The sequence below is a fragment of the Abrus precatorius genome, unplaced genomic scaffold (assembly GCF_003935025.1).
Source record: "Abrus precatorius isolate BTA unplaced genomic scaffold, Abrus_2018 Scaffold5, whole genome shotgun sequence".
NCBI lineage: Eukaryota > Viridiplantae > Streptophyta > Magnoliopsida > Fabales > Fabaceae > Abrus > Abrus precatorius.
The window spans coordinates 13,551,558-13,574,905 of record NW_020874395.1 but is presented as its reverse complement, the minus strand read 5'-3'; the positions used below and the strand labels follow the sequence as shown (position 1 = coordinate 13,574,905).

Here is a 23,348-nt window from a genome sequence, read left to right as displayed (position 1 = left end):
GGAAACTCATCTAAAGCATCTAAAACGAAGAAGTCAAAAACAAATTAAATGTTACACTATCCCTAGCCAATCAAGCAATCCTGTTAGATTGAAGACATCTTCACACTGAAAAATCCCGAAGGCAATTCAATATGAGAAGCATTTTACATTTGCCATATGTCGCCTTTAACAATTAAGGCCTATTTGAAAAATCTTATGAACAGAATATGAAAACATTATTTCAATAAATTTATCATTAAAAAAAAATATATTAAACAATCACTAATAAGTTTTTAAAGGGAAAAGTACTCTTCTATCGTTATTTATTATCATTGATATATAGTGCATCTAAACGTGAGAATCTTAATTAACTGTCGAAGTTCAAGAGATTAAGAAACCCATCCATCAAAAGCTTAATTCATTAAATTAATTTACTACACCTGATGTTTTAATACGTTAAACGAATTTATTTTAATTTATACCAGAAGCTTAATTCGTTCTGCTTTTATTTATTTATTTATTTACTTCCCAATATTCAAAAACCCAACACAGAAACACCGAATTTGTCGAAGACATTGAACACAAAGTGAAGACTAAAAATTTGGCCACTCACAGCGAAAAAGCTTCAAACTTTGGCACCGAAATGAATCATTTAGAAGGGGTTGTTTCGTGGGGCGTCTTGGCAACGATGGAGAGGGCGTGTAAGCCAGATTGAAGTTCGTCGGTGAGGAGGTCGTAGACGATACGGTGTCGTTTCACCAGGCTCTGACCCTCGAACTTTGTCGAAACGATCTTCACGTTGAAATGGGTCTCCTTGTCGGTACTTCCCTTCATGGCGGCGTGACCCGCGTGCTGATACGACACGTCGTCCACCTCCAAAACGGTGGCTTCCAGTGCCGTTTGCAACTTCGACTTTATCCTATTGGCCCGAGATAGCACTGCGTTCGCTCCTCTCAGACTCATCGAATCGACGGAAGGAATGATATTATCAATTTAGGGTTTTCAGAAAAGGGAAAATTTTGCAATTGAAATGGTGGAAAGCTCTTCAATGTCGTGTGTTTACCAGAGACCTGAGTGTTAATTAATTAAATATGGTAAAAATGTTAGGCTTAATCGTATTTTTGTCTTTTCAATTTGGTAATCGACGTATGTGCAATTTTGATTTTTTTTTTTAGGTAATTTCTTTTAGTTAATTCAATAGCTTTATTTTTAAAATTATACAATTTATTTTTTTACTAAAAATATTTAAAATTTTAATTTTTACTTAAAATTTAATAAATAAATTATTTTAAACTTTAACCTGTTTTTTTATTTGATACTTTAGAAATTAAATAATATTTTTATAATTTTAAATATTAAGTTGATGTACTTTTTTTCTTTTAAGAGAGCAAACAGTCTTTACTTAAGTAAAAGCAAAAATAAAAACATTTTAATAATATAGATGAAAGCAATTACATTATATTGTATGAATTTATAAGAAATAAATTTATTTTAAAGTGAGTTTATTTTTTTAAAAAAAAGTGCAAATGTATTTATTCTTGAATTTTAGTAGTTTTATTTATATTTACACAGAAAAGAAAAGGAATGCATAATTTGTGATAATATTTATCTCTTTTTACATTAGAGTAACTTAAAAACATATAAGTAAAAATTTAACTCTCAGATGTCTATGAAAAATATTATGAAAAAAATGTGAAAAAATATATTCATTTTAATTATTATATTATTTAAAAGAGTAAATTATATTCTTCTTTTTTTAAATATATATATATATATGTATTATTTATTAATTACGTAGATAAACTTATAAAAGTTATTTTAATTTAACATGTGATTTTATATCTAAGTCACAATTTAATAAATTATAATCTAATTTTTATTAAATTTATTTTTTATTTATCATCTAATTTTAATATGTATGTCTTAAGTTTTTAAATATTTTCATGCTCTACCTTTTTAATTTATTGAATGTGTTACAGTTATACATCATTTATATTTTGCACGTTTTTATTAAAGAAAATTTATTTTATTTTAATTTCATTATTTTGTATCTGAAACGGGTCTTTAAAACTCTTACAACAATAACAAGTTCTAACTGTTCCATGGAAAATATATTGAACTTGTTAAACTTTTTAAAATATTAATAAAGAAAGTATAAATTTTCTTAGTATGCACACTCATTAAATACATATCACTTTGAATTAACTCAAAGATTAATATCCACATGTTTACCTGAAAATGTCCTTAGAATGCACACTCACATGAAAGTAAAAAACTTTAAAAAAGGGAAAAAAAAAAAAACACTAATTACCATCAAAGCATGAGTTGATTTAGGTAATCCTAATCACTCCTTATTCTTGGAAGGTATGTTACAAGAAGATATAAAATATGAACACCTTACTCACTTTCTCATCACCACAGAAAACATTGTGAAAGCAAGCAATCCTATGCATTAGCATAGATCTTGATTTTAACCACTCCTCATTTTCACAACATCAACTTTACTAATCGAGCTATACAAGTCCCAAGAGCCACCACCACCACCACCCCAAATGCAACCTTAATAGCTGTTCTCTTTCTTGATCCTACCCCATAAATGAAATGCTTCTCCACAACTGCTTCTTTAGGCATTGCAATAGAAAGAACCCCATGAGAAAACTTTGCACGAATTGCATTAACATCACAGCCTTTTGAAATCTTAATTTCTTTGTGAAAACGGCTCCATTTATTGCTAGCTGCATCCACAAGCCTTTCTCCATAAATTGTTAGGACCCCCACGTTGTCTGTTTGAACCTTAAGTTGCTCTTTTTTGAAACCTGCCAAATTTTAAGAGACCATGCCATTAGAATAACTATAATCTAATTAAGCCTTATTTGTTATTATGCTTTTCTTTCTATTGTTTATTGACCCGTTTGCAAATTTTTCTCTGCTTACTCATCATGTTGGGTCAATTATAATATTAGTCATGTAATGTATTTTAAAATAGTTTAATGATATTCCTGTAGTGCACAACAAAAAGTACTAGTTTGCATAAATTCATTCAAAATATAATTTGCATATTAAAATGTAATCCAAACAAGAAGATATAAAGAAGAAATATGAATACCCTTCAAATAAATCTCAAGAGTCACTTGTCCTTCTTCCTTTGTAAGCCATTTGCAGTAAGGTTCAAAATCCTCGTACAAGCGATTGCTAGTTGGTTCAGCAGCATTGGTTTCCATTGCAGGAGAGTAGTGGCTTCCTTTGTCCCTTTAACTTGGGATTTTTGTGTTGCCAGAAGTTATGGAAATGAATTGAATGAATAAAAGAATTGTGATTCAATCTCTTTTTATACAAAGGTAAGAATTTGTTATGAGGGGTTCCTCAGTATCATTTCCCTTTTGGTTGAGAATAATTCTTTGTTGCTATAAGTAGGTCTTCTAGGAGGTTGCTTGCTTCTATCCTAGTGTTGCATGGTGAGAATCAGGTGTGTAAACTTACAATGAAGGAAACCTGTGATATAATTTCCTTCCCCATCTTAAATTCTTTTTACTTTTCTTAGCAAAGTTTCAATCCTTTTACTACAAGTCAAGAATTCCAGGTTCCCTTTTACAATAATTTTGTTCCAACAATCTTGTGAACTTTTGAGTTTGAAATCACTCAACTGAGAGTATTTAGTTGTTATGAGAAATCAAAATAATGAATACAAAATAAAAGAAAAATGCATATAATATTTAATCTCAAGCATCCACATTGTTTTTAAAGTATAAATTTATAGTTTCTGTATACACAAAATGAAAATTATTCCCATTATATATACAACATACCATTATTACATCGATCGATGATAAAAATCAATTTAAAAAAAAATTACGCATAAATAATGTTATTCAGATCTATAGTACGTACCCTAGACACCCCCCTCCCCTAAAAATATTTTAAAAATTATATATGTATAGATTTTAATATAAATATATATAGTTAAATAAATTTATTGTCCTTTTAAAGTTGCTATACTTGAATATTTTTCTCTAAAACCATTGTTATAATTAAGTTTTTAATAAATTAAGCAAGTGAAAAATCAATTTATATCATTAATTTGTGTTAGTTAAGTGTTAAATCGACTAGCAAAATTTTATCCCAGTGCTATCACATGATATACGTTCATCTTAGTCAGCTCATTTTTCACTCACTGAATTTATTAGAATCTAAATCTTAACAAATATTTTTAAAAATACCAATTCTAAATATAATAACTTTTATAAGAATTAAAAATTTATTTAAACCTAATTAACAAATAATTAAGTTTTTAAAGTATATTAACTTTAAAAAATATTTATTTTAATAATGTGTCTATTTTCCAAATTAATCTCTAAGAACTAATTAAAGATATTACAAAATAAAAAAACTTGTAAGGTACCCATCACAGTTAAAATACTATCAGATTATATGTTATTTTATTAATTCATTTATTATATATTTTTTGTAATATTTAAGAAATATATATTAAAAAAAATAATATCTTCTTGTAATTGTGTAAATCTAAAAACTCTTATATCTAATACGTTTTATTTAACTTAAATATAATAAATTATAATTTATTATTTAAATTTAAATTAAATAAAATATTTATATTAAATGTAAGAGCATTATAAATATAAATATTTTTAAAAAATATTTTTTTACATATGCAACATTTTAATAAATTGTAATATCAATTGTAATATGTAAGAAAAGAAAATAATTTTAAAACTATGAATGAAGTAGTATCAACATTCTAAAAGAATAATAGTCAAATGTAGACCACGAGTTAAGCACAGTGAAACATTAGGAGCCAGAGAAAAAAGAGAGATATTTTCGAAAAGGTTCATACGCGTAATAATTAATGTTCAGTACGACATGTCCGCGTAACACTCTAGTCTATCAATTTCATAGTTATTCGATCAATTTGATTTTGGAGAACCAACACTGCATCAATAATTATACTAAGCTTTCTTCTCATGGCTGTTAGATCATGTTCTTCTTCCTTCACCTATGCATTCACCTATGATGTTTTCCTTAGCTTTAGAGGCTCAGATACACGTCATGGTTTTGTTGGCAATCTATTTAAAGCTCTTCAAGACAAGGGAATTCACACCTTCATTGATGATGAGGGGCTTCAAAGAGGAGAGGAAATAACACCAGCACTTGTTAAGGCAATTGAAGAGTCAAGAATTGCCATCACTGTGCTCTCTAATAACTATGCATATTCTTCATTTTGCTTAGATGAACTTGCCCACATCCTTGAGTGTGTTAAGAGAAAAGGTACATTTGTTTTGCCCGTTTTTTATGACGTTGATCCTTCTCATGTGAGACACCAAAGAGGTAGTTATGGACAAGCATTGGCAAGTCATGAAGAAAGGTTCAAACATAACATGGAGAAATTGCAGAAATGGAAGATGGCTTTGCATCATGTAGCTAACTTCTCTGGCTACCATTTCAAACATGGGTACCTCACCTTACCATTCTTTCACCTTACTATTTTTTGTTCGATATTTCTGATATGTACCCAAGGGCACATAATAAGAACCTCTATATAGAGTAACTTCTTATTGGAATTCAAAAGATGCTACAAAATACAATGCATTATAACATTAAATGCTATAATTTTCAATGAAACTTCCTATTTATTGAGTTGTTATTATTATGTGCCTGATGACATAGGTTAGACAAACTTCGTTTTATGGATTTTCACTAGTTTCATGATTTAATACATGTTTGAAAACTTCAATTTGGAGAAAAAATTGTACACTTTTTAAAGGCTCTCTAAGTAATCTAACAAGAAAACAAACAATTATTTCTTCAAAATAAGTTCAATCAAACACATACTTTATGGTAAAATTTAAGGAGGAAAGAATTGCTTGTTTACCTTGACAACATACATATCAAGACTTGATGTGGGGCATTTAGTTTAACTTCACTCAAAATCTTGTTTGAAACAGAGATGGTTATGAATACGAGTTTGTTGGGCAGATTGTTGAGTTGGTTTCCAACAAGATTAATCGTGCTCCTTTACATGTTGCGGATTACCCTGTTGGACTAGAGTCACAGGTGCTAAAAGTAAGGAAGCTTTTGGATGTTGGATCTGATGATGGTGTTCTAATGATAGGGATTCATGGAATTGGTGGTATAGGAAAAACAACACTTGCTCTGGCAGTTTATAATTTGATTGCTGACCATTTTGATGGTTTGTGTTTTCTAGAAAATGTGAGAGAAAATTCAGACAAACATGGGTTACAGCATCTCCAAAGCATCCTACTTTCAGAAGTACTTGGAGAGAAGAAAATTAAGTTATCAAGTGTCAAACAAGGAATTTCAATACTACAACACAGGCTCCAGCGAAAGAAGGTTCTCTTGATTCTAGATGATGTCGACAAGCACGAGCAATTAAATGCCATTGTTGGAAAACCTGATTGGTTTGGTCCTGGCAGTAGAGTCATCATCACGACCCGGGACAAACAGCTACTAGCGTGTCATGAAGTTAAAGGTACACATGAGGTGAAGAAATTGAATAAGAACGATGCTCTTCAATTACTTAGTTGGAAAGCATTTAAATCTGAAAAAGTTGATCCAAGTTATGTGGATGTCTTGAATTGTGCAGTAGCTTATGCTTCTGGTCATCCGTTGGCTTTGGAAGTAATCGGTTCCAACCTGTTCGGTAAAAGTATAGAGCAATGGAAATCTGCTATCAATCAATATAAAAGAATTCCAAATTGTCAAATCCTAAAGATACTTAAAGTAAGCTTTGATGCTTTAGAGGAAGAAGAGAAGAGTGTTTTTCTTGACATTGCCTGTTGCTTTAAAGGATATAACTTAGAAGAGGTTGAAGATATACTTCATGCTCATTACGGTGACTCCATGAAATATCATATTGGGTTGCTGGTTGAAAAATCTCTCATAAAGCTGACTTGGGCTGGTGGGGTGACATTGCATGACTTGATAGAGGACATGGGTAAAGAAATTGTCCGACAGAAATCACCGAAAGATCCTGGGAAGCGCAGTAGATTATGGTTACCGGAAGATATAATTCAAGTTTTGGAAGACAACTCGGTATGACTCATGATTGGCATGTAACTCTTGATTTATCTCTTTTGACCATTATTTGATCATGGCAGAGTTGTCTGTATTTCCTTTATAATACATATATTGAAATCTTATATAATATATATGTATGGTTGTTGATTGGTGCCTTTTTTTAACAGGGAACTAGTGAAATTGAAATCATATGTCTGGATTTCCCCTTATTTGACAAAGAGGAAATAGTAGAATGGAATCGAAAGGCCTTTAAGAAGATGAAAAATCTCAAAACGCTAATTATTAAAAATGGTCATTTTTCCAAAAGCCCCAAATATCTTCCAAATAGTTTAAGAGTACTGGAATGGTGGAGATATCCTTCACATGATTTACCCTCTGATTTTCATTCAAGGAAACTTGCCATATGCAAGTTACCCCAAAGTTGCTTTACATCACTTGAGTTGGCTGGCTTATTGAAGGCAAGTGTAAAAATTTCACTTTCCCCGCCTTGGAAGTTAATAAATTCACTTACGGTTATTCATTTGGTTCTTATTTCCTTTTTTTTCCCCTTCTATTTTTGCAGAAGTTTGTGAATATGAGAGTTTTGAATTTGGACAAGTGTAAGTATTTAATGCAAATACCCGATGTATCTGGTCTCCCAAATTTAGAAAAACTCTCATTTCAACATTGTCAGGATTTAACTACAATTCACAATTCAATTGGATTTCTAGAGAAACTTAAAATCTTGAGTGCTTTAGGTTGCACTAAGCTAAGGAGTTTTCCACCCATCAAGTTGACCTCTCTTGAACAACTCAATCTTTCTCGTTGTTATAGCCTTGAGAGTTTTCCAGAAATATTAGGAACAATGGAAAAAATAACAGAACTTCAATTGGAGTTCACACCTATAAAAGAATTGCCATTTTCATTTCAAAATCTTACTCGGCTTCGAGAATTACAACTGGCTGACTGTGGAATTGTTCAATTACCAAGTAGCATTGTCATGATGCCAGAATTAACTGAATTTATTGCGTGGAGATGGAAAGGGTGGCAATGGCTAAAACATGAAGAGGGTGAAGAAAAAGTGTGCTCAACAGCATCTTCAAAGGTAGAATGTCTTTGGGTCTCACAATGCAACCTCAATGATGAATTTTTTTCAACAGGTCTCACATGGTTTGCTCTTGTGAAAGATTTAGACCTATCGAAGAATAATCTCACAGTTCTTCCTGAATGCATCAAAGAATGTCGATTTTTAAGGAAGCTTAACGTGAATGATTGCAAGAACCTTCGCGAAATTAGAGGGATTCCACCAAACTTAAAACATTTCTTAGCAACTAACTGTAAATCCTTGACTTCCTCGAGTATAAGCATGCTACTGAATCAGGTTTTGTCTTGTTTTCAATTAATTTTATTTACTAATATATACTGTACCTGAATGTTGATAAATTTATGAACTATTTATGACTAACAGGAACTGCATGAAGCTGGAAACACTCAATTTTATTTGCCAGGAGCTAGGATTCCAGTGTGGTTTGGTCACCATAGCAAGGGACCCTCAATTTCTTTCTGGTTTCATAATAAGTTCCCTGTAAAAGTTTTTTGTCTTGTTATTGGACCAATGGATAATGAGTCTGGCATGTTTAGACCTGTTGTTATCATAAATAACAGTAAACGTTTCCTTGATAGTGGCTATTTCATGATGGGAATGGATCACACATATCTTTTTGATCTGCAAAAGATAGAATTCAAAGATAGTCTATATGAAGTGCGTTTAGAAAATGAATGGAACCATGTGGAGGTCACATATGAGGGTTTGGAAGAGATCTCAAGCCTTAAAGAAATTGGAATCCATGTCTTCAAACAAGAAGGTAGCATAGAAGATATTCAATTCGCTGATCCTTATAGCAAGAGAAAATTGGATGATGCTCTCAACAGTTCAGAATCACAAACCTACCAGTTGCTAAAAAAGCATAGATTCGTGGACATGTAAATTCTTAGGTACAATTTGTGCAACAGCAACAATGTATGTGTTTATAGTCATGCATTCAGAACTAAGCATGTAGCAATTTTCATTTCTTCCTATTCAAGCAATGCAGGCATTGTATGATAACCTCAACTAGGATTCAAGTTGAATCATGTCAAAGCAGATAAGAGGCACCTTTATTAGTGTCATAAGGTAAATTCTTTTGTGGTGTGATCACAGTAACTAATTATTCCCTTACCATTATGTTGTTTTACATAAATGGAACAAAAGAAAAATACTAGTTACTAGAATGAGCCAAGTCAACAAGGAAAATGAATTCTTTTTTTTTTCTTTCTCAAAGGAAGTATACAGGAATTCAATTTATTGTTTCAGTTGTGAAAAAAAATAAATTTATTTGATTTTAGAGAAACTGAATGCTTTTTTATTGTGAATTAGTAGTAAAAAAATGCCATTGTAAATTTTTTTTTTAGCTGCAAGTAAGTTATCGTGACTTCATAATTTGAAATAGCATATTCAGTTTAATAATAGTTCTAAAAAGCTGTGAAATTGTTTGAAGAAAAATGATAATAGGTAATAGTAATGTTGGATAACGAAGATAGTGATTTGTTTGTTGTCAAACACATTCTAAAGTGTTACATGATTCAGGATTCACCAATGACAAGCTCGGGTTTTGATGTACACTAGTGATGGTGATAATGAATATTGAGTCATTTATCTATGCCTACGTTGTGGATAACTTCAAGGGTAATTCTGTGGTGATATGGACTTATTCTCAAGTTATTAGGGGTAAGAAATACACATTCATCAAGGGTATGAAGAAGCCTAAACAATAAAGAAAGCCAAAATCCAGTAGGTCACACATTCTATGAATAAAATGAAGAGGAGAAAAGATCTAGATTCTTTACAATTTTAGCGAAATCTACAACATGTAGTACATTTTTACTTAAACAAATTTAAATTCATTTAAGCTAAATATACGTAAAAGTGATTTTCACTTAAATAAAAAAATTATTTAAACAAAAATAAAAAATTTCACTTAAGTAAGGAAGAGCATGAAAAGGAAGAGGGGAGAGTGAGAAAGAAGGGATAGGGCTGGGGAAGAGCATAAGGGGAGGGGGAGAGCAGGAAGGGGATTGGGTTAGGAGAGAAGATGGGAAAGGGGGGAGAGCTAGAAGAAGGAGATGGGTGGAAGGGGAAAAGGGATGAAATTTTAATGAATCACTTACTAATTCTTCATTTATGTGCATACATGATCATAAGCCACTATATTATATACCTTCTTTGGGGTCTATCTCTTTTTTTTTGGACTTAAAGTATCTTTGCCTTTCTTATTCTTTGGACTTATCCTTAGGTTCTATCTCCCTGCAGTTTTGGCAATAACTACAACTTGCAATGTGTTTTTGTTTAAGCAAATTTAGATTTGCTCAAGGCAAATGCACAAAAAAAGTGATTTTGTAGTCTATTTGAATTAAAAAAAAAAAGTTTATAGTCATATCATGATTCATAAGGAGTTTTTTTTGTACTACTTTTGTAGGAAGTCTATTTAATAGAAATACTACTATACTTATCGGTTCAACCAATAACTTCTTTGAAAATTCTCTCTCACACATCATAGCTTCAACCCAAAACAAGGGTTAGACCAATAAGGAAGACAATGAAAATATGCATGTGATAAGTCTATATTTAGCCCCTCTTTTATACCTCATATTTATGTATGACCATTATTTTATTTGAATTTTACACAAATTTATATGCTAATTGTGCAGTTTAGTATTAAGAGTACACAAGTGAATTTTGGATGTGTTTTAGGCCAAATTGATGGAAAATAAGAGTTGTGCAACAGTTAGCAAGCCCAAACCTTTCAACAAACATGGTGCTTCAAGCTCATGCACAGTTATGCTTATGGCCTTGCACAGCCATGCTTATCTGCAGAAAACCCACTTATAAAGAGCTTTTAGGGTTTTCAAACCCTATTAAAGAGAGACCTCGGGATCCAATTTTACATCATGTTTCTGGCTTTGATACACCTTTAAACTCGTCTCTCTTGCATGGGATCTTTGACATGTTGTTGGCGGAACTTAGAGCTTTAAGTGATTATACTTGAAAACCAAGGTAATTAAAATCGGGATTTTACTTCAAATCATTAAGGGAAGTAAAAATTGTAAATCATAAAATCATAAATCGAATCGTAAGATTTTACAAAAATTATATATACATGAATATAAGTTTATATTCTGCATATAAAATAGCTGAAATTAAAAAATATATATTAAATCACTAAAAGTAATCAAATAATCCATATTCCATAAAAAAATTATCAAGCATAATCCATAATGTAACAAATTAACAACCCAAAATATCCAAATCACCGTGTTTTTGGTAAATTACAAAGCACAAACACCAAAATAGCATAAGAACTACTAACTAATAATATTCTAAGATGTCTAATTTAACAATTGTGCCACATTAAAATCATAAAGATCCACTATATGGTATTCATCTTCATCTCCATCAACTTCATTATCCAAATTTAACATATCAACATCATTCTCAATAACATTGTTTCCATCTGGGTTTTGGGCTAAGTTCTTATCTCCATCCAAGTCCAAATTGTGTGCACCTAAATCCAACCCTTTAATATCTAACCCTTCAATATCTCCAACATCATTTTCTACAATCCACTCATCATCATATGAAACATCATTAAGGTCTAACTCACAAGCTCTTCTAAGTTGCTTCTTTTTTACTAATTTTGAATTAGCCATAACAAAGACAACATTGTTCATTGTCTTTTGCTTCAAACAATTTCTCCTCTTGGTATGGACCCAAACACATTAAAATGTGTATAAGCAATATGTAGGCTTGTAGAATGTAGATAATTGAAAATAACTTTACTAAAAATCTTATCATCTCAAATGCACTTCAATTACGTTCACATCCTAAGGAACTACATGTTAAACTTAATACACGAATGACAAACTTTTGAAGCTCTGGATGTTCATCTCCATACGACTCCCACCAATCAGTTGGGGTCTTTTTCTGAAGTGTTGCTCTAGCTAAGGGACTACCGAAAAACATTTGTTGTTTCTTGAAATCATCAATTTGAACATCGATTTTGGCCTCTTCCTCAATATCGAGCACCATCATTGCCATACAATCATACAGTCCTCGTTTAACTTCAAGATCAACTTTAAATCCAGGATTATAATGTAATTGAGGGTTGAGAAAATAGTCAGCAGCATGTAAAGGCCTATGAAGTTGTTTGTCTCATTTATTATCAATGATATTTCATAGAGGCATGTAACTAAAAAATAAATAAAATAGGCTAATTTTCTAAAAATGAATAAAAGATTACTATATTTTAATTTTAACTAAATTTGATAGATAATCAATTACCTCTTCTTGACACCATTGAAAACTATATTGATAGCCTCTTTAACTTGGTCCATTGCCTCATAAACAAAGCCCGTGGCTGCCTTCTCATCTGAAACAACCAAACGAAGGACTTTAATTAAAGGATATGCATCCTTTAAACAAATTAGAACATTCTTCCAAAACCCATTGTCCAAAACAACTTCCTCCACCAAATTTCCCTCTCTTGTCCTAGAAAACTTATTGGACTTCCAATCGTCACACGAGAACATTCTTAAAAGAGCTCCTTTGTTCTCATGAAGGCATCTCAAAGTTAAATATGAAGTGGCAAATCGAGTGATACCTAGTCTCACCAAATCTTTTCCTTTTGTGAAGCGTTGTAATAATGAAATGAGAGAAGTCCTTAAATAAATATAAATTGTGATTTTTCTGCCCTTTGAAATTGTTTCCTCATGGAGGGGTATTTTTTTCTCAAAATCTTCAAGCATTAAATCAATACAGTGTGCAACACAAGGAGTCCAGTATAAATTCTTCCTTTTCTCCATCAACATCTCTCCAGCAGCTTTATAATTTGTTGCATTATCAGTTACAATTTGCACTACATTTTCCTCATCAACTTCTTCCACAACTTCACCAAGCATCTTAAATATTTTATCAGTTATTTTGGTGATGTGGGAAGCATCAATTGACTTTAAAAACACCGTACCTTTTGGGTTGTTCACTAAGAAATTCAGAATGGTTATTCTCCTTTTGTCAGTCCACCCATCTGTCATTATTGTGCAGCCAACACTCTTCCAAACAGCCTTATGTTCTTCAATAAGTTCCATTGTCATCTTCACTTCTTGCTTCAAATACTTCACTCTAATCTCATGATAAGAAGGTGGCTTAAATCCTGGACCGTGTTGTGCAATTAACCCATACATGGCAAGAAATTCTTCACTTCTTGCCACGTTAAAAGCTATGCCATTGTTGTAGAAAAATCTTGTAATTGCTTGACATGCATTCTCTCTTATACCCTTCTTAAATATGTTATTTATTGTGGCCTGTGAACCTACACCCCTTTTCTTGCAAAATTGTCCAATCCCAGCACTCTCAATTTCAATTTCAGTACTTTCGATAGCTTTTCTCTTTTCACCAATTTCCAAAGAGCCATTTCTGTTAGCTGCTTTTTTCATCAACGAAGTAATAATATCCATCATCTCTTTATTCACATCATCAGAAATAGATTTGCAAGCTTCAACATTTTGATTTGTTTTAGCAAAGTGGTGTTTTAGGCGATAAATCTCTCCATTGAATACCTTTTGGCAAAATTTGCATTGAACCTTCGCAGTTCCTTGAACTAAAAATCCATACTTCCGTCCCACATCACCCTTGTTTCCATAGGCATTTTGGGGAACCAACCTTTGAGGCACGCTTGAAGAGCCCATAGCAGTGGAGCTATCGGTTGCAGTTGGGAGTGACCCAGAAACGCCACCACCTGATGTTTGACCACTAGCCATGTTTGCTGCCACTCTCAGACAAGATGAAAAAAAAAAACAGAGGAGGAAGAAAAAACCAGCAAGTCCTTGCCAGCTTGTCCCCTTGTCAGTTTAGAGTTCCATGATGAAAACAGAGAAATATGATATTTCTATATAGAGTAACAATTGTACATTTTTTACAGGCTCTCTAAAGAATCTAACAAGAAAACAAACAATTATTTCTTCAAAATAAGTTAAATCAAACACATACTTCATGATAAAATTGAAAGAATTGCTTGTTTACCTTGACAACATACATATCAAGACTTGATGTGTGGCATTTAGTTTAACTTCACTCAAAATCTTGTTTGAAACAGAGATGGTTATGAATACGAGTTTGTTGGGCAGATTGTTGAGTTGGTTTCCAACAAGATTAATCGTGCTCCTTTACATGTTGCGGATTACCCTGTTGGAAGTAAGGAAGCTTTTGGATGTTGGATCTGATGATGGTGTTCTAATGATAGGTATCCATGGAATTGGTGGGATAGGAAAAACAACACTTGCTCTGGCAGTTTATAATTTGATTGCTGACCATTTTGATGGTTTGTGTTTTCTAGAAAATGTGAGAGAAAATTCAGACAAACATGGGTTACAGCATCTCCAAAGAATCCTACTTTCAGAAGTACTTGGAGAGAAGAAAATTAAGTTATCAAGTGTCAGACAAGGAATTTCAATCCTACAACATAGGCTTCAGCGAAAGAAGGTTCTCTTGATTCTAGATGATGTCGACAAGCACTAGCAATTACATGCCATTGTTGGAAAACCTGATTGGTTTGGTCCTGGCAGTAGAGTCATCATCACGACCCGGGACAAACAGCTACTAGCGTGTCATGAAGTTAAAGGTACATATGAGGTGAAGGAATTGAATAAGAACGATGCTCTTCAATTACTTAGTTGGAAAGCATTTAAATCTGAAAAAGTTGATCCAAGTTATGTGGATGTCTTGAATTTTGTAGTAGCTTATGCTTCTGGTCTTCCATTGGCTTTGGAAGTAATCGGTTCCAACTTGTTTGGTGAAAGTACAGAACAATGGAAATCTGCTATCAATCAATATAAAAGAATTCCAAATTGTCAAATCCTAAAGATACTTAAAGTAAGCTTTGATGTTTTAGAGGAAGAAGTGAAGAGTGTTTTTCTTGACATTGCCTGTTGCTTTAAAGGATATAACTTAGAAGAAGTTGAAGATATACTTCATGCTCGTTATGGTGACTCCATGAAATATCATATTGGGTTGCTGGTTGAAAAATCTCTCATAAAGCTTACTTGGGCTGGTGGGGTGACATTGCATGACTTGATAGAGGACATGGGTAAAGAAATTTTCCGACAGAAATCACCGAAAGATCCTGGGAAGCGCAGTAGATTATGGTTACTGGAAGATATAATTCATGTTTTCGAACACGACTCGGTGAGTATGACCCATGATTGGTTTGTTTCTTGTCTTGACTTATCTATTTTTACTATTATATGCTCATGTCACAGTTTTTTCGTTTATAATATGTAAATTTCACTAAATATATGCATTGAAGTCTTACATTTATCTGCATTAGGGGTGATTGGTGCCTTTGTATTAACAGGGAACTGGTGAAATTGAAATCATACGTCTGGCTTCCTCCTTACTTGACAAAGAAGAAATAATTAAATGGAATATAAAGGCCTTCAAGAAGATGAAAAACCTCAAAACACTTATAATTAAAAATGGTCATTTTTCCAAAGGTCCCAAACATCTTCCGAATAGTTTAAGAGTACTGGAATGGGCAAAATATCCTTCACAAGGGTTACCAGCTAATTTTTGTTCAAAGAAACTGAGCATATGCAAGTTACCTAAAAGTTGTTTCGGGTCACTCGAGTTGGCTGACTTATCAGAGGCAAGTGTGTGATGGGTTCATTTTCCAAACCTTACATATTATTAGCTTCACTTTTACATCATTCATTTGGTTCTTATTTCCTTGTTTCTCCTCTTTTTTTGGTTGCAGAAGTTCATGAACATGAGAGTTTTGAATTTTGACGAGTGTGAAGGTTTAACAAGAATACCAGATGTATCTGGGCTCCAAAATTTAGAAAAATTTTCATTCAAAAATTGTGAGAATTTAATTACAATTCATGATTCCATTGGATTCCGTTTACGATGAAAAATGACAATTGTAAACAAATAATCCAAAGATCAATCTGGGGACTGGATTTAGGTCCTCTTTGAGTTCTTTTAAGTGTGTTGTTAACGTGATGCTCAAATTAATGGCATAAAAGAGTATTAAGGAAGAATAGTGAATAATAAATGGACAGAATTGAACCAAACGTAGATGCTTTTACAAAAATGTAGTAAACAGGAAACAAACAGTGTACAAATGTACAAGCAACAAGCACTGAAATTAAAATGCAGAAAGGTAAATGCAGGAATGTAAAGGTGCTGGAATGTAAACGTACGACTCCTCACAACGGTAAACAACGGTCATTGTGGGTCTCCTTGTAGCTGGTGTCTGGCGCGGTGCAGGGTTTCAGCGTCTCAGAGTGTTTAGGTGCGATGTCTGGGTGCAAAAAGTCGTCCCTTGTGAAATACTGCTTTGGAGTATTTATAGACATGAAGATCACCACCATTTTCCTCCTTTTGCGGGTACTTCTTAGTAACTGCCTTCAACTGTTGATGCTCACTATCCATGATTGCTTGTGATCGTGCTGTTTGTTGGGGCTGTAACCGCTATCGCCCATGATCTCCTTTGCGTAGTGGTGAATGTTGATTACTGGTAACCGCTTTTGGATTTTTCAAGACTCCTATCTTTCGAGTATTTCTAAGAGAAACCTAGGAGACTCTTTTAATGTTGTGGCCTTAGAATAGTTTCTTCTTGACTTCTCTTTTCGGGCCATTCTGGAGTTTTGAGAGCCTGTCTTGATCTTGTGGACTCAGAACATTTTCTTTGCTCATTTCTGTTTTTTGAGCAATTCTAGAGGGAATCTGGTGCTCAGCCAAGTTTGTGGACTTAGAATATTTTCTTGCCATTTCCTGTTTTTCGAGCAGTTTTGGATGTCAGGTACTTGGAAACTCCTAAAAAACTCCTCGAAAAGCCATCAGTTTTTGTGGACTTAGAATATTTTCCTGTTAGTCCTGTTTTTCAAGCAGTTTTGAGTGTCAGATACTTGGAAACTCTTAAAAAACTCCTCGAAAAGCCATCAGTTTTTGTGGACTTAGAATATTTTTCGCCAGTTCTATTTTTTGAGTAGTTTTGGGTGTCAGTGACTTAAAAACTCCTCAAAACTTCTCGAAAAAAGCCTTCAGTTTTGTGGTCTTAGAATATTTTCTTGTCTTTCAAGCAGTTTAGAGAAAAACCAACAATGTGACAAAAATTTCCTAAAATAGCTCGAAATGTGTCCCTTAAAACTAAAGATCTTAGATAATCTTCCAATATTCTCTTATGTTCAGCTTATCTTTGGCTCCTTCTTGACCCTCGAAACTTTTTGAAACGTAGTTTCTCTCAAGATGATTTTTAACTTAGAAAATTTTCTTTATCCCAAACAGATTCCTACATAAGCTTAAATTCTTGAATGCTATAGGTTGCAGAAAGCTCAGGAGTTTTCCACCCCTCAAACTGACCTCTCTTGAGAAACTTGAACTTTCATATTGTTCCAGTCTTGAGTGTTTTCCAGAAATATTAGGGAAAATGAAAAATATAACAGAACTTGTGTTGGAGGCCTCTGCCATAAAAGAATTGCCATTTTCATTTCAAAATCTCACTGGGCTTCAAATATTACAGTTGCGTCTAAGAGGAATGATTAGGTTACCTAGCAGCATTGTCATGATGCCAAAATTGACTGAGATTATTGCTTGGGATTGGAAAGGGTGGCTATGGCCAAGACAGGTTGAGGCTGAAGAAAAAGTAAGCTCAATGGTGTCTTCAAATGTAGATTGTCTTTGTCTCTCAGGCTGCAACCTGTCTGATCAATTTTTACCAGTAGCTCTCTCATGGTTTGTTAATGTAAAAGATTTAGACCTATCAAGGAACAAGTTCACAGTTCTTCCTGAATGCATCAGTGAATGCCATTTTTTATGGAAGCTTATTTTGGATTATTGCAATTGTCTTCGAGAAATTAGAGGGATGCCACCAAACATAGAACATTTCTCTGCAAGAAACTGTAAATCCTTGACTTCTTGTAGAAGCACATTACTGAATCAGGTTTTGTCTTGTTTTGTTTCTATTATGTATTTGATTTGATAATTGACAGTGTACTTGATGTTGCTAAACTTACTAATTATTTGTGACTAACAACAGAAACTGCATGAAGCTGGAAACACCATGTTTTGGTTGTCAGGAACATGGTTTCCAGAGTGGTTCGAGCACCACAGCATGGGACTGTCTAATTCTTTCTGGTTTCGTGATAAGTTTCCTGCCATAGCTCTTTGTACTGCTATTGGACCAACGCGTGAACAGATTACAATTGTTGGACCTATTGTGATCATCAATGGCATTGAATGTTCGGTTGATGATGAGGATGATTCCTATTTATGGATGGAGACTGATCATACATATCTTTTTGATCTGCAAAAGATAAATTTCACAGATAATTTGGACAAAGAACTTGTAGAAAATGAATGGAACCATGTGGAGATTACATACCCAGTCATATCCAAGGAAAAGGAAAAACATGTGGAGATCCCGGTCTTTATAGAAAGTGGAATCTATATATTCAAACAGAGGAGTAGAATGGAGGACATTCGATTCACTGATCCTTATAAAAGGAGAAAATTAGATGATGGTTTGGAATCATAAAAGCCACACCCGATGGAAAGAGCATAGATTCATAGACATGGAGGTTTCTAAGACAAATTCATTTCTTCGTGCTCCAGCAATGCAATAATTGGAGAATAATATGAATTATGATTCAAATCAACATGGATAAGGGGCACCACTAGTGTTAAAGGTAAATTCTCTTGTAGTTTTTTCTCACTATAACTATTTTTCAGTGGTTATTCATTTTGATTTTCTACATAAATGGAACAAAGGGAAAGAAGTTCCACGACTGGAGTGCTTCGTTGAGGTGCATGGTTAACTTTTTGTCCTGAAGAAAATTACAGTAGTTCTAATGTTCAATTCATTGTTTCAGTAGTGAAGAAAAAACAAATTTGCTTGTGTTAGAGAAATTGAATGATGTTAGATCATAAAATAGTAAGAAATTTTAATTGTGAATTTGAATTTATGTAGTGTGATGTGTATATAAATTATCTTGACTTCGTAATTTAGGACAGTATATTGGACTGAATAATAGTCTTAATAGGCTACAAAAAAGTTTCAAGAAAAGTGAGAATGGGTATTAGTAAGGTTGCATAATGTTGACTCTGATTTTTTGACAGGCATACAAACCTTGTGGAGGGTTAATAATTTTCATTGCTCAATTCATAGGAAACCCTTTTCCCTCTCTTTAATTAGCCATATCCGCTAGGTTTATTTTGCCAGAAGTATTTTGCAACACAGGATTCAATGATACTTGAGTACCCTATTATGGGTGGAGGTAAACAATCTTTCATCATTTATTTTTCCCTATGTTAGGATAAGGTTCAAGGGTAATTCTTTTTGTGCAATGGAGTTATCAAGTGGCTCTTCTTGGTTACAAAAGAGGTTCACACATTATAATGAACATTGAGTCCACTGAGCTATGTTGTTATAAGCCTCCAGAATTGATAACTGATTCATATTCTGTAGTATCAAGGTTATAAGCCTCCATCTTGTGATTTATTTCTTCTATGTTAGTGTCCAAATTTTTATGTTCAATGCGTTTTGATCGCTAATTCGATGCCTAAGTCCATTTGCCACCAAATATACATCATCAGGGAGAAATTTTGGAATTAGGGATAGATAGCTTTGGATGAAATTTAAAAATATCAAAACATTTATTTTTCTCTTTGCATAGATACTTTTGGCTGAAATTTTGGAGTTAGGGATAATGCTTTAAAGAAAAAGAAATGTTACCTATCAGAGAAAAAATTTCTATTTTAGTTCATAAATTATACTCACAACTCTAGGATATAAAAACAGTTAGTTTTTGGCATGTTTTATTTGTTAGAAGGTATATTTTTAAATTATCAGTGTAAATTTAGATTCAAATAATTTTTTAAAATTTTGTTTGATGTTGATGATTTCCAAATTTTTTGGTCACTAGGTCTCTTGAAATTTTGGAATAATTTTGGAAAGGGATTTAGTGGTTCTCTGTTGTGAGTAAATAATAATCATAATAACTTATTTTTAATTATTTATTATGTTATTATGGCCAAAATAATTATGTGTTTAGGGAAACAAGTCTTAAAAGTACACAAATTTATTTGAAAAGTGTGAAAAAGGTAATTATTTAAATTTTATTTGATGGTATTTAATTATGAGATGTGCATTTAGTTTGTCTATGAGAATATTTTTTTACGATGTAAATATTTTTGGAGAAGTTGTGTTTGAACCCTGTAATAGATAGCAAAAATAATGGTCTATGTGTATCTGGTTATATTTTAGAAAAGGAGAAAGTTACTCATTAGATGGAGCTGTAAAATGCACAGAAAGAGCAACCAATAAGTTGAAACTACTCTAGTTAATATTTAATTATGACATGATATATATATATATATATATATATATATATATATATATATATATATATATATATATATATAAGGAGAGAATTATATGGAACTATTAATATAGGAGAGACCACCCTTGAAAAGATAGGGCTATTAACCGTGTGAAGTTGCTTGGACTTTGGTTGTCTTATGAATAACTCTTACAATATTATATATACATTTGCTTTTATGATTTTTTGAAATTATTATTATTATTATTTAATTTTTTTTATGTATATGCATGTCTTATTATAGTAAATATGATTGAAATGATATTTTTATTTAATAGTGTAAATTTGTGAACTTTTGAAAGATAATCAGAATAAATTTATTTTTATAAATGAGATGTTATAAACAAGTTTAAAAATTGTGAACTACTTTTGTGTGTTATTTATTTTTCAATTTTTGTTTATTGTGGTTATTATATTCTTGTTGAGTATGAGACTCACCTCTATTTATTTATTATTTACAGAGTTAAAGGTCACTGGGAATATTATAAGTAGTTAGATTTTAAGTTTTAGAATTTCTACAGCTAATAAGAAGTTAAATTTTTTGTCTTGATTATGTAATAAATAGTTCAATTTTGATATTATATGTACTTGGAATTCGATTGGTTGTGGTTGAGTTTTAAGTCTTGATTATGTATTAAATGGTTTAATTTTGATACTATAAGGACTTAGAATTAATTCTAATAGTTTATCATATTTTAGAATAATAAAAATATAACAAAAAAAACCTTTACCAAAATTTTTGACAAATTTATCATATTATTTGTTTAAAAATATTTATTGTCTCGTGTTAATTTTAAATAAACTTAACAAATTAAGTGGTGTTTCAAATAACTTAACTTGTGCAAGTTAAGGCTTAATATTAGGTGGTGACAAATTTAGAGGTCCCTTCCCATGTTCATGTCTTGTTAAATCATTTAATTACCATTTCATCAGTATCCAGTACTGACTTTTTGTTGTTTAATCAGATGAGTTAAGTAAGGTATAAAATCTCATTAACTATTGATGCTGAGTTCAAAGGTGTTTTTTGTTCCGTATTTTACTTTGCATCCTGAAATCTCTCTAGTTTTAGATAGCAACATCAACTTTATCTTTGGTCAAGTCTCTACACCTCTCCATCAGTTTCGCTGAAAATTGGAGACAAAACCTCAGCATAATTCCTCTTACTCAAGTCTAAATGAAATGGTCTTTCCTTTGCTTTCTATTATTCAAAATATGACATATATTCAAACAAAAAATTGATAGAACCATAGACAGTTGTAGAAAGTTAGTTGAACAGAGAAGTTCAAATTGATTTTTGTATTTTCATTCATTACGATTTGGTGTCTCTGAGATTAGCCTAAAATCTTATTTTGGGTAGTCAAAAGCATGTCAAGGAAAAAGTTAAACTCATTTTTCTTCCACTTGTTAAATTACTCCAACTCTCCAAGACTGTTTTACTTTCTCAAGGTGCAAACAACTTGTTATTTGAAATAACTTAAACTATCGTTTATCAACATTCTTTCATGTTTCATAGGTGCCAACAGTGATAACTGTGGTAAGTTGAATAGATGTGGTGTATCTAACACTTTTCTTCCTACAATTAATACTCCCTCCATTTTTTTTCTTCTTAGTCGTTTTAGAATTTTAAACATGTTTATTTTTCTTAATCGCTTACAAAATTTAAGACACGTTTATTTTCTTTTTACCATATTACTCCTAATTGAATTGAACACCTTATTAAAGTTTTTCTCTACTTTTTGTTTTAGCTTACAAAACTCTTCAAATTCTTTCTTTTTAGGACGAGGGTATATTAGGAAATCACATAATAAATATTTAGTAAATTTAGACTATTCAATCATTTCTTTAATCTTCGGGCACAACCTTCAATGATTAAGAAAAAAAAATGAATGGAGTATATATATACTGTTTATTACTAGTTCTACAGTTGAACATGTGGTGCCAACTTCTATTCTGTATTTGCACTTTCAATACATGGCTATCTCTGATAGGAACTGAGAAGATAGATTAATTGAATTTTGTGTTTACACCAAGGAACCACAATTAATGACACTGACTCTTTTTAACTTAACCACGAATTTTCATGAAAATTCACTTAAGAAATTCGCCCTATCATCTATACACACTTTCAAGAAATTAAGAAGCAAAAAACAGTTGATTGTATAACATACTTAAGTACCTTTTGCCAGACCTAGCTATGCAAATTGGAGAGCAGATTTTCTTTTGAAATACCCCGTTTCTCATCTCTGGTCTATCACAATTGTATCCTGAACTGTTACTTATATATAAATATATTACATGAGTATTATTTTCTTATTTTAAATTATTCTTTTAAGATTTTGAAAAATTCTTGTAACTCATCATCTATTTTTCTCTTTAACATAAATAGTTTAGAATGAGTTTTAAAATTAGAGATAGCACTCTAAAAAGAAAGAGGTGTTACTCGTAGTAAAAAAAATTCTATTCAAATTCCTAAAGTATGCTTGCAACTTGATGATATTAAAAAAAAAAAAATCATTCTTGACATGTTTATTTGTAAACAAGGAATATTTTAAAATTTTAACTATAATCTAAATCCAATGTTTATTTGTAAGCAAAGTATATTTTAAAATTTTAAGTATAATCTAAATCCAATTAATTTCCTAAAACTTTTTTTACATGGATGATGTCTAAATTTATTGGTCATGTTGTCTTACAATTTTAAAACGATTTTAAAAAAGCAATTTACTGATTCTTCACTGTCGCAAGTGGATAATAATCATAATGATATATTCTTTTATAATTATTATTTCTATTATTTATCATGTATTATTACTTAACAAATTATTTGCCTGTGGAAACAAGTCTTAAATTTACTTTTTGGTTATAAA

At 31.9% G+C, this 23,348-nt stretch overlaps 2 protein-coding genes and 2 pseudogenes across 5 annotated transcripts; 2 read left to right on the top strand and 2 right to left on the bottom strand.

Moving 5' to 3' along the window:
* Positions 1–2,466: 2,466 nt before the first annotated feature.
* On the bottom strand, positions 2,467–3,253 carry LOC113866724 (inactive protein RESTRICTED TEV MOVEMENT 2-like). Its single transcript, XM_027501530.1, has 2 exons — positions 3,086–3,253; positions 2,467–2,795 (listed from the first exon to the last, which is right to left on the bottom strand). The coding sequence occupies exons 1-2, from the start codon at positions 3,198–3,200 to the stop codon at positions 2,467–2,469; spliced, it is 444 nt and encodes a 147-aa protein (XP_027357331.1). The 5' UTR covers positions 3,201–3,253.
* Positions 3,254–4,774: 1,521 nt separating this feature from the next.
* Positions 4,775–9,275, top strand: LOC113867398 (TMV resistance protein N-like). Of its 4 annotated transcripts, none has more exons than XR_003505170.1 (6): positions 4,923–5,446; positions 5,940–7,047; positions 7,200–7,490; positions 7,595–8,116; positions 8,199–8,392; positions 8,480–9,150. XR_003505170.1 is itself a non-coding variant. In XM_027502702.1 (6 exons), exons 1-6 carry the CDS (start codon positions 4,959–4,961, stop codon positions 8,734–8,736), a joined length of 2,844 nt encoding a protein of 947 aa, XP_027358503.1. In that variant the 3' UTR covers positions 8,737–9,150. The 4 variants fall into 4 exon arrangements, 3 of the variants coding, with proteins under 3 accessions (XP_027358502.1, XP_027358504.1, XP_027358503.1); XM_027502702.1 differs by having other exon boundaries at positions 4,959–5,446; positions 7,595–8,392; positions 8,480–8,596; positions 8,695–9,150; XM_027502701.1 differs by having other exon boundaries at positions 4,775–5,446; positions 7,595–8,392; positions 8,480–9,118.
* Positions 9,276–11,436: 2,161 nt separating this feature from the next.
* LOC113866723 lies at positions 11,437–13,863 on the bottom strand (annotated as a pseudogene).
* Positions 13,864–14,202: 339 nt separating this feature from the next.
* LOC113866722 lies at positions 14,203–18,638 on the top strand (annotated as a pseudogene).
* The last annotated feature ends 4,710 nt before the right edge of the window (positions 18,639–23,348 follow it).

Coding starts and splice junctions, on each gene's coding strand:
- LOC113867398 (XM_027502701.1), top strand. CDS start 4,959: ATGGCTGTTAGATCATGTTCTTCTTCCTTCACCTATGCATTCACCTAT. Junction 7,491..7,594: donor AGTTGGCTGGCTTATTGAAG/GCAAGTGTAAAA, acceptor CTATTTTTGCAG/AAGTTTGTGAATATGAGAGT. Junction 8,393..8,479: donor TAAGCATGCTACTGAATCAG/GTTTTGTCTTGT, acceptor TATGACTAACAG/GAACTGCATGAAGCTGGAAA.
- LOC113866724 (XM_027501530.1), bottom strand. CDS start 3,200: ATGGAAACCAATGCTGCTGAACCAACTAGCAATCGCTTGTACGAGGAT. Junction 2,796..3,085: donor TCTTGAGATTTATTTGAAGG/GTATTCATATTT, acceptor AAAATTTGGCAG/GTTTCAAAAAAGAGCAACTT.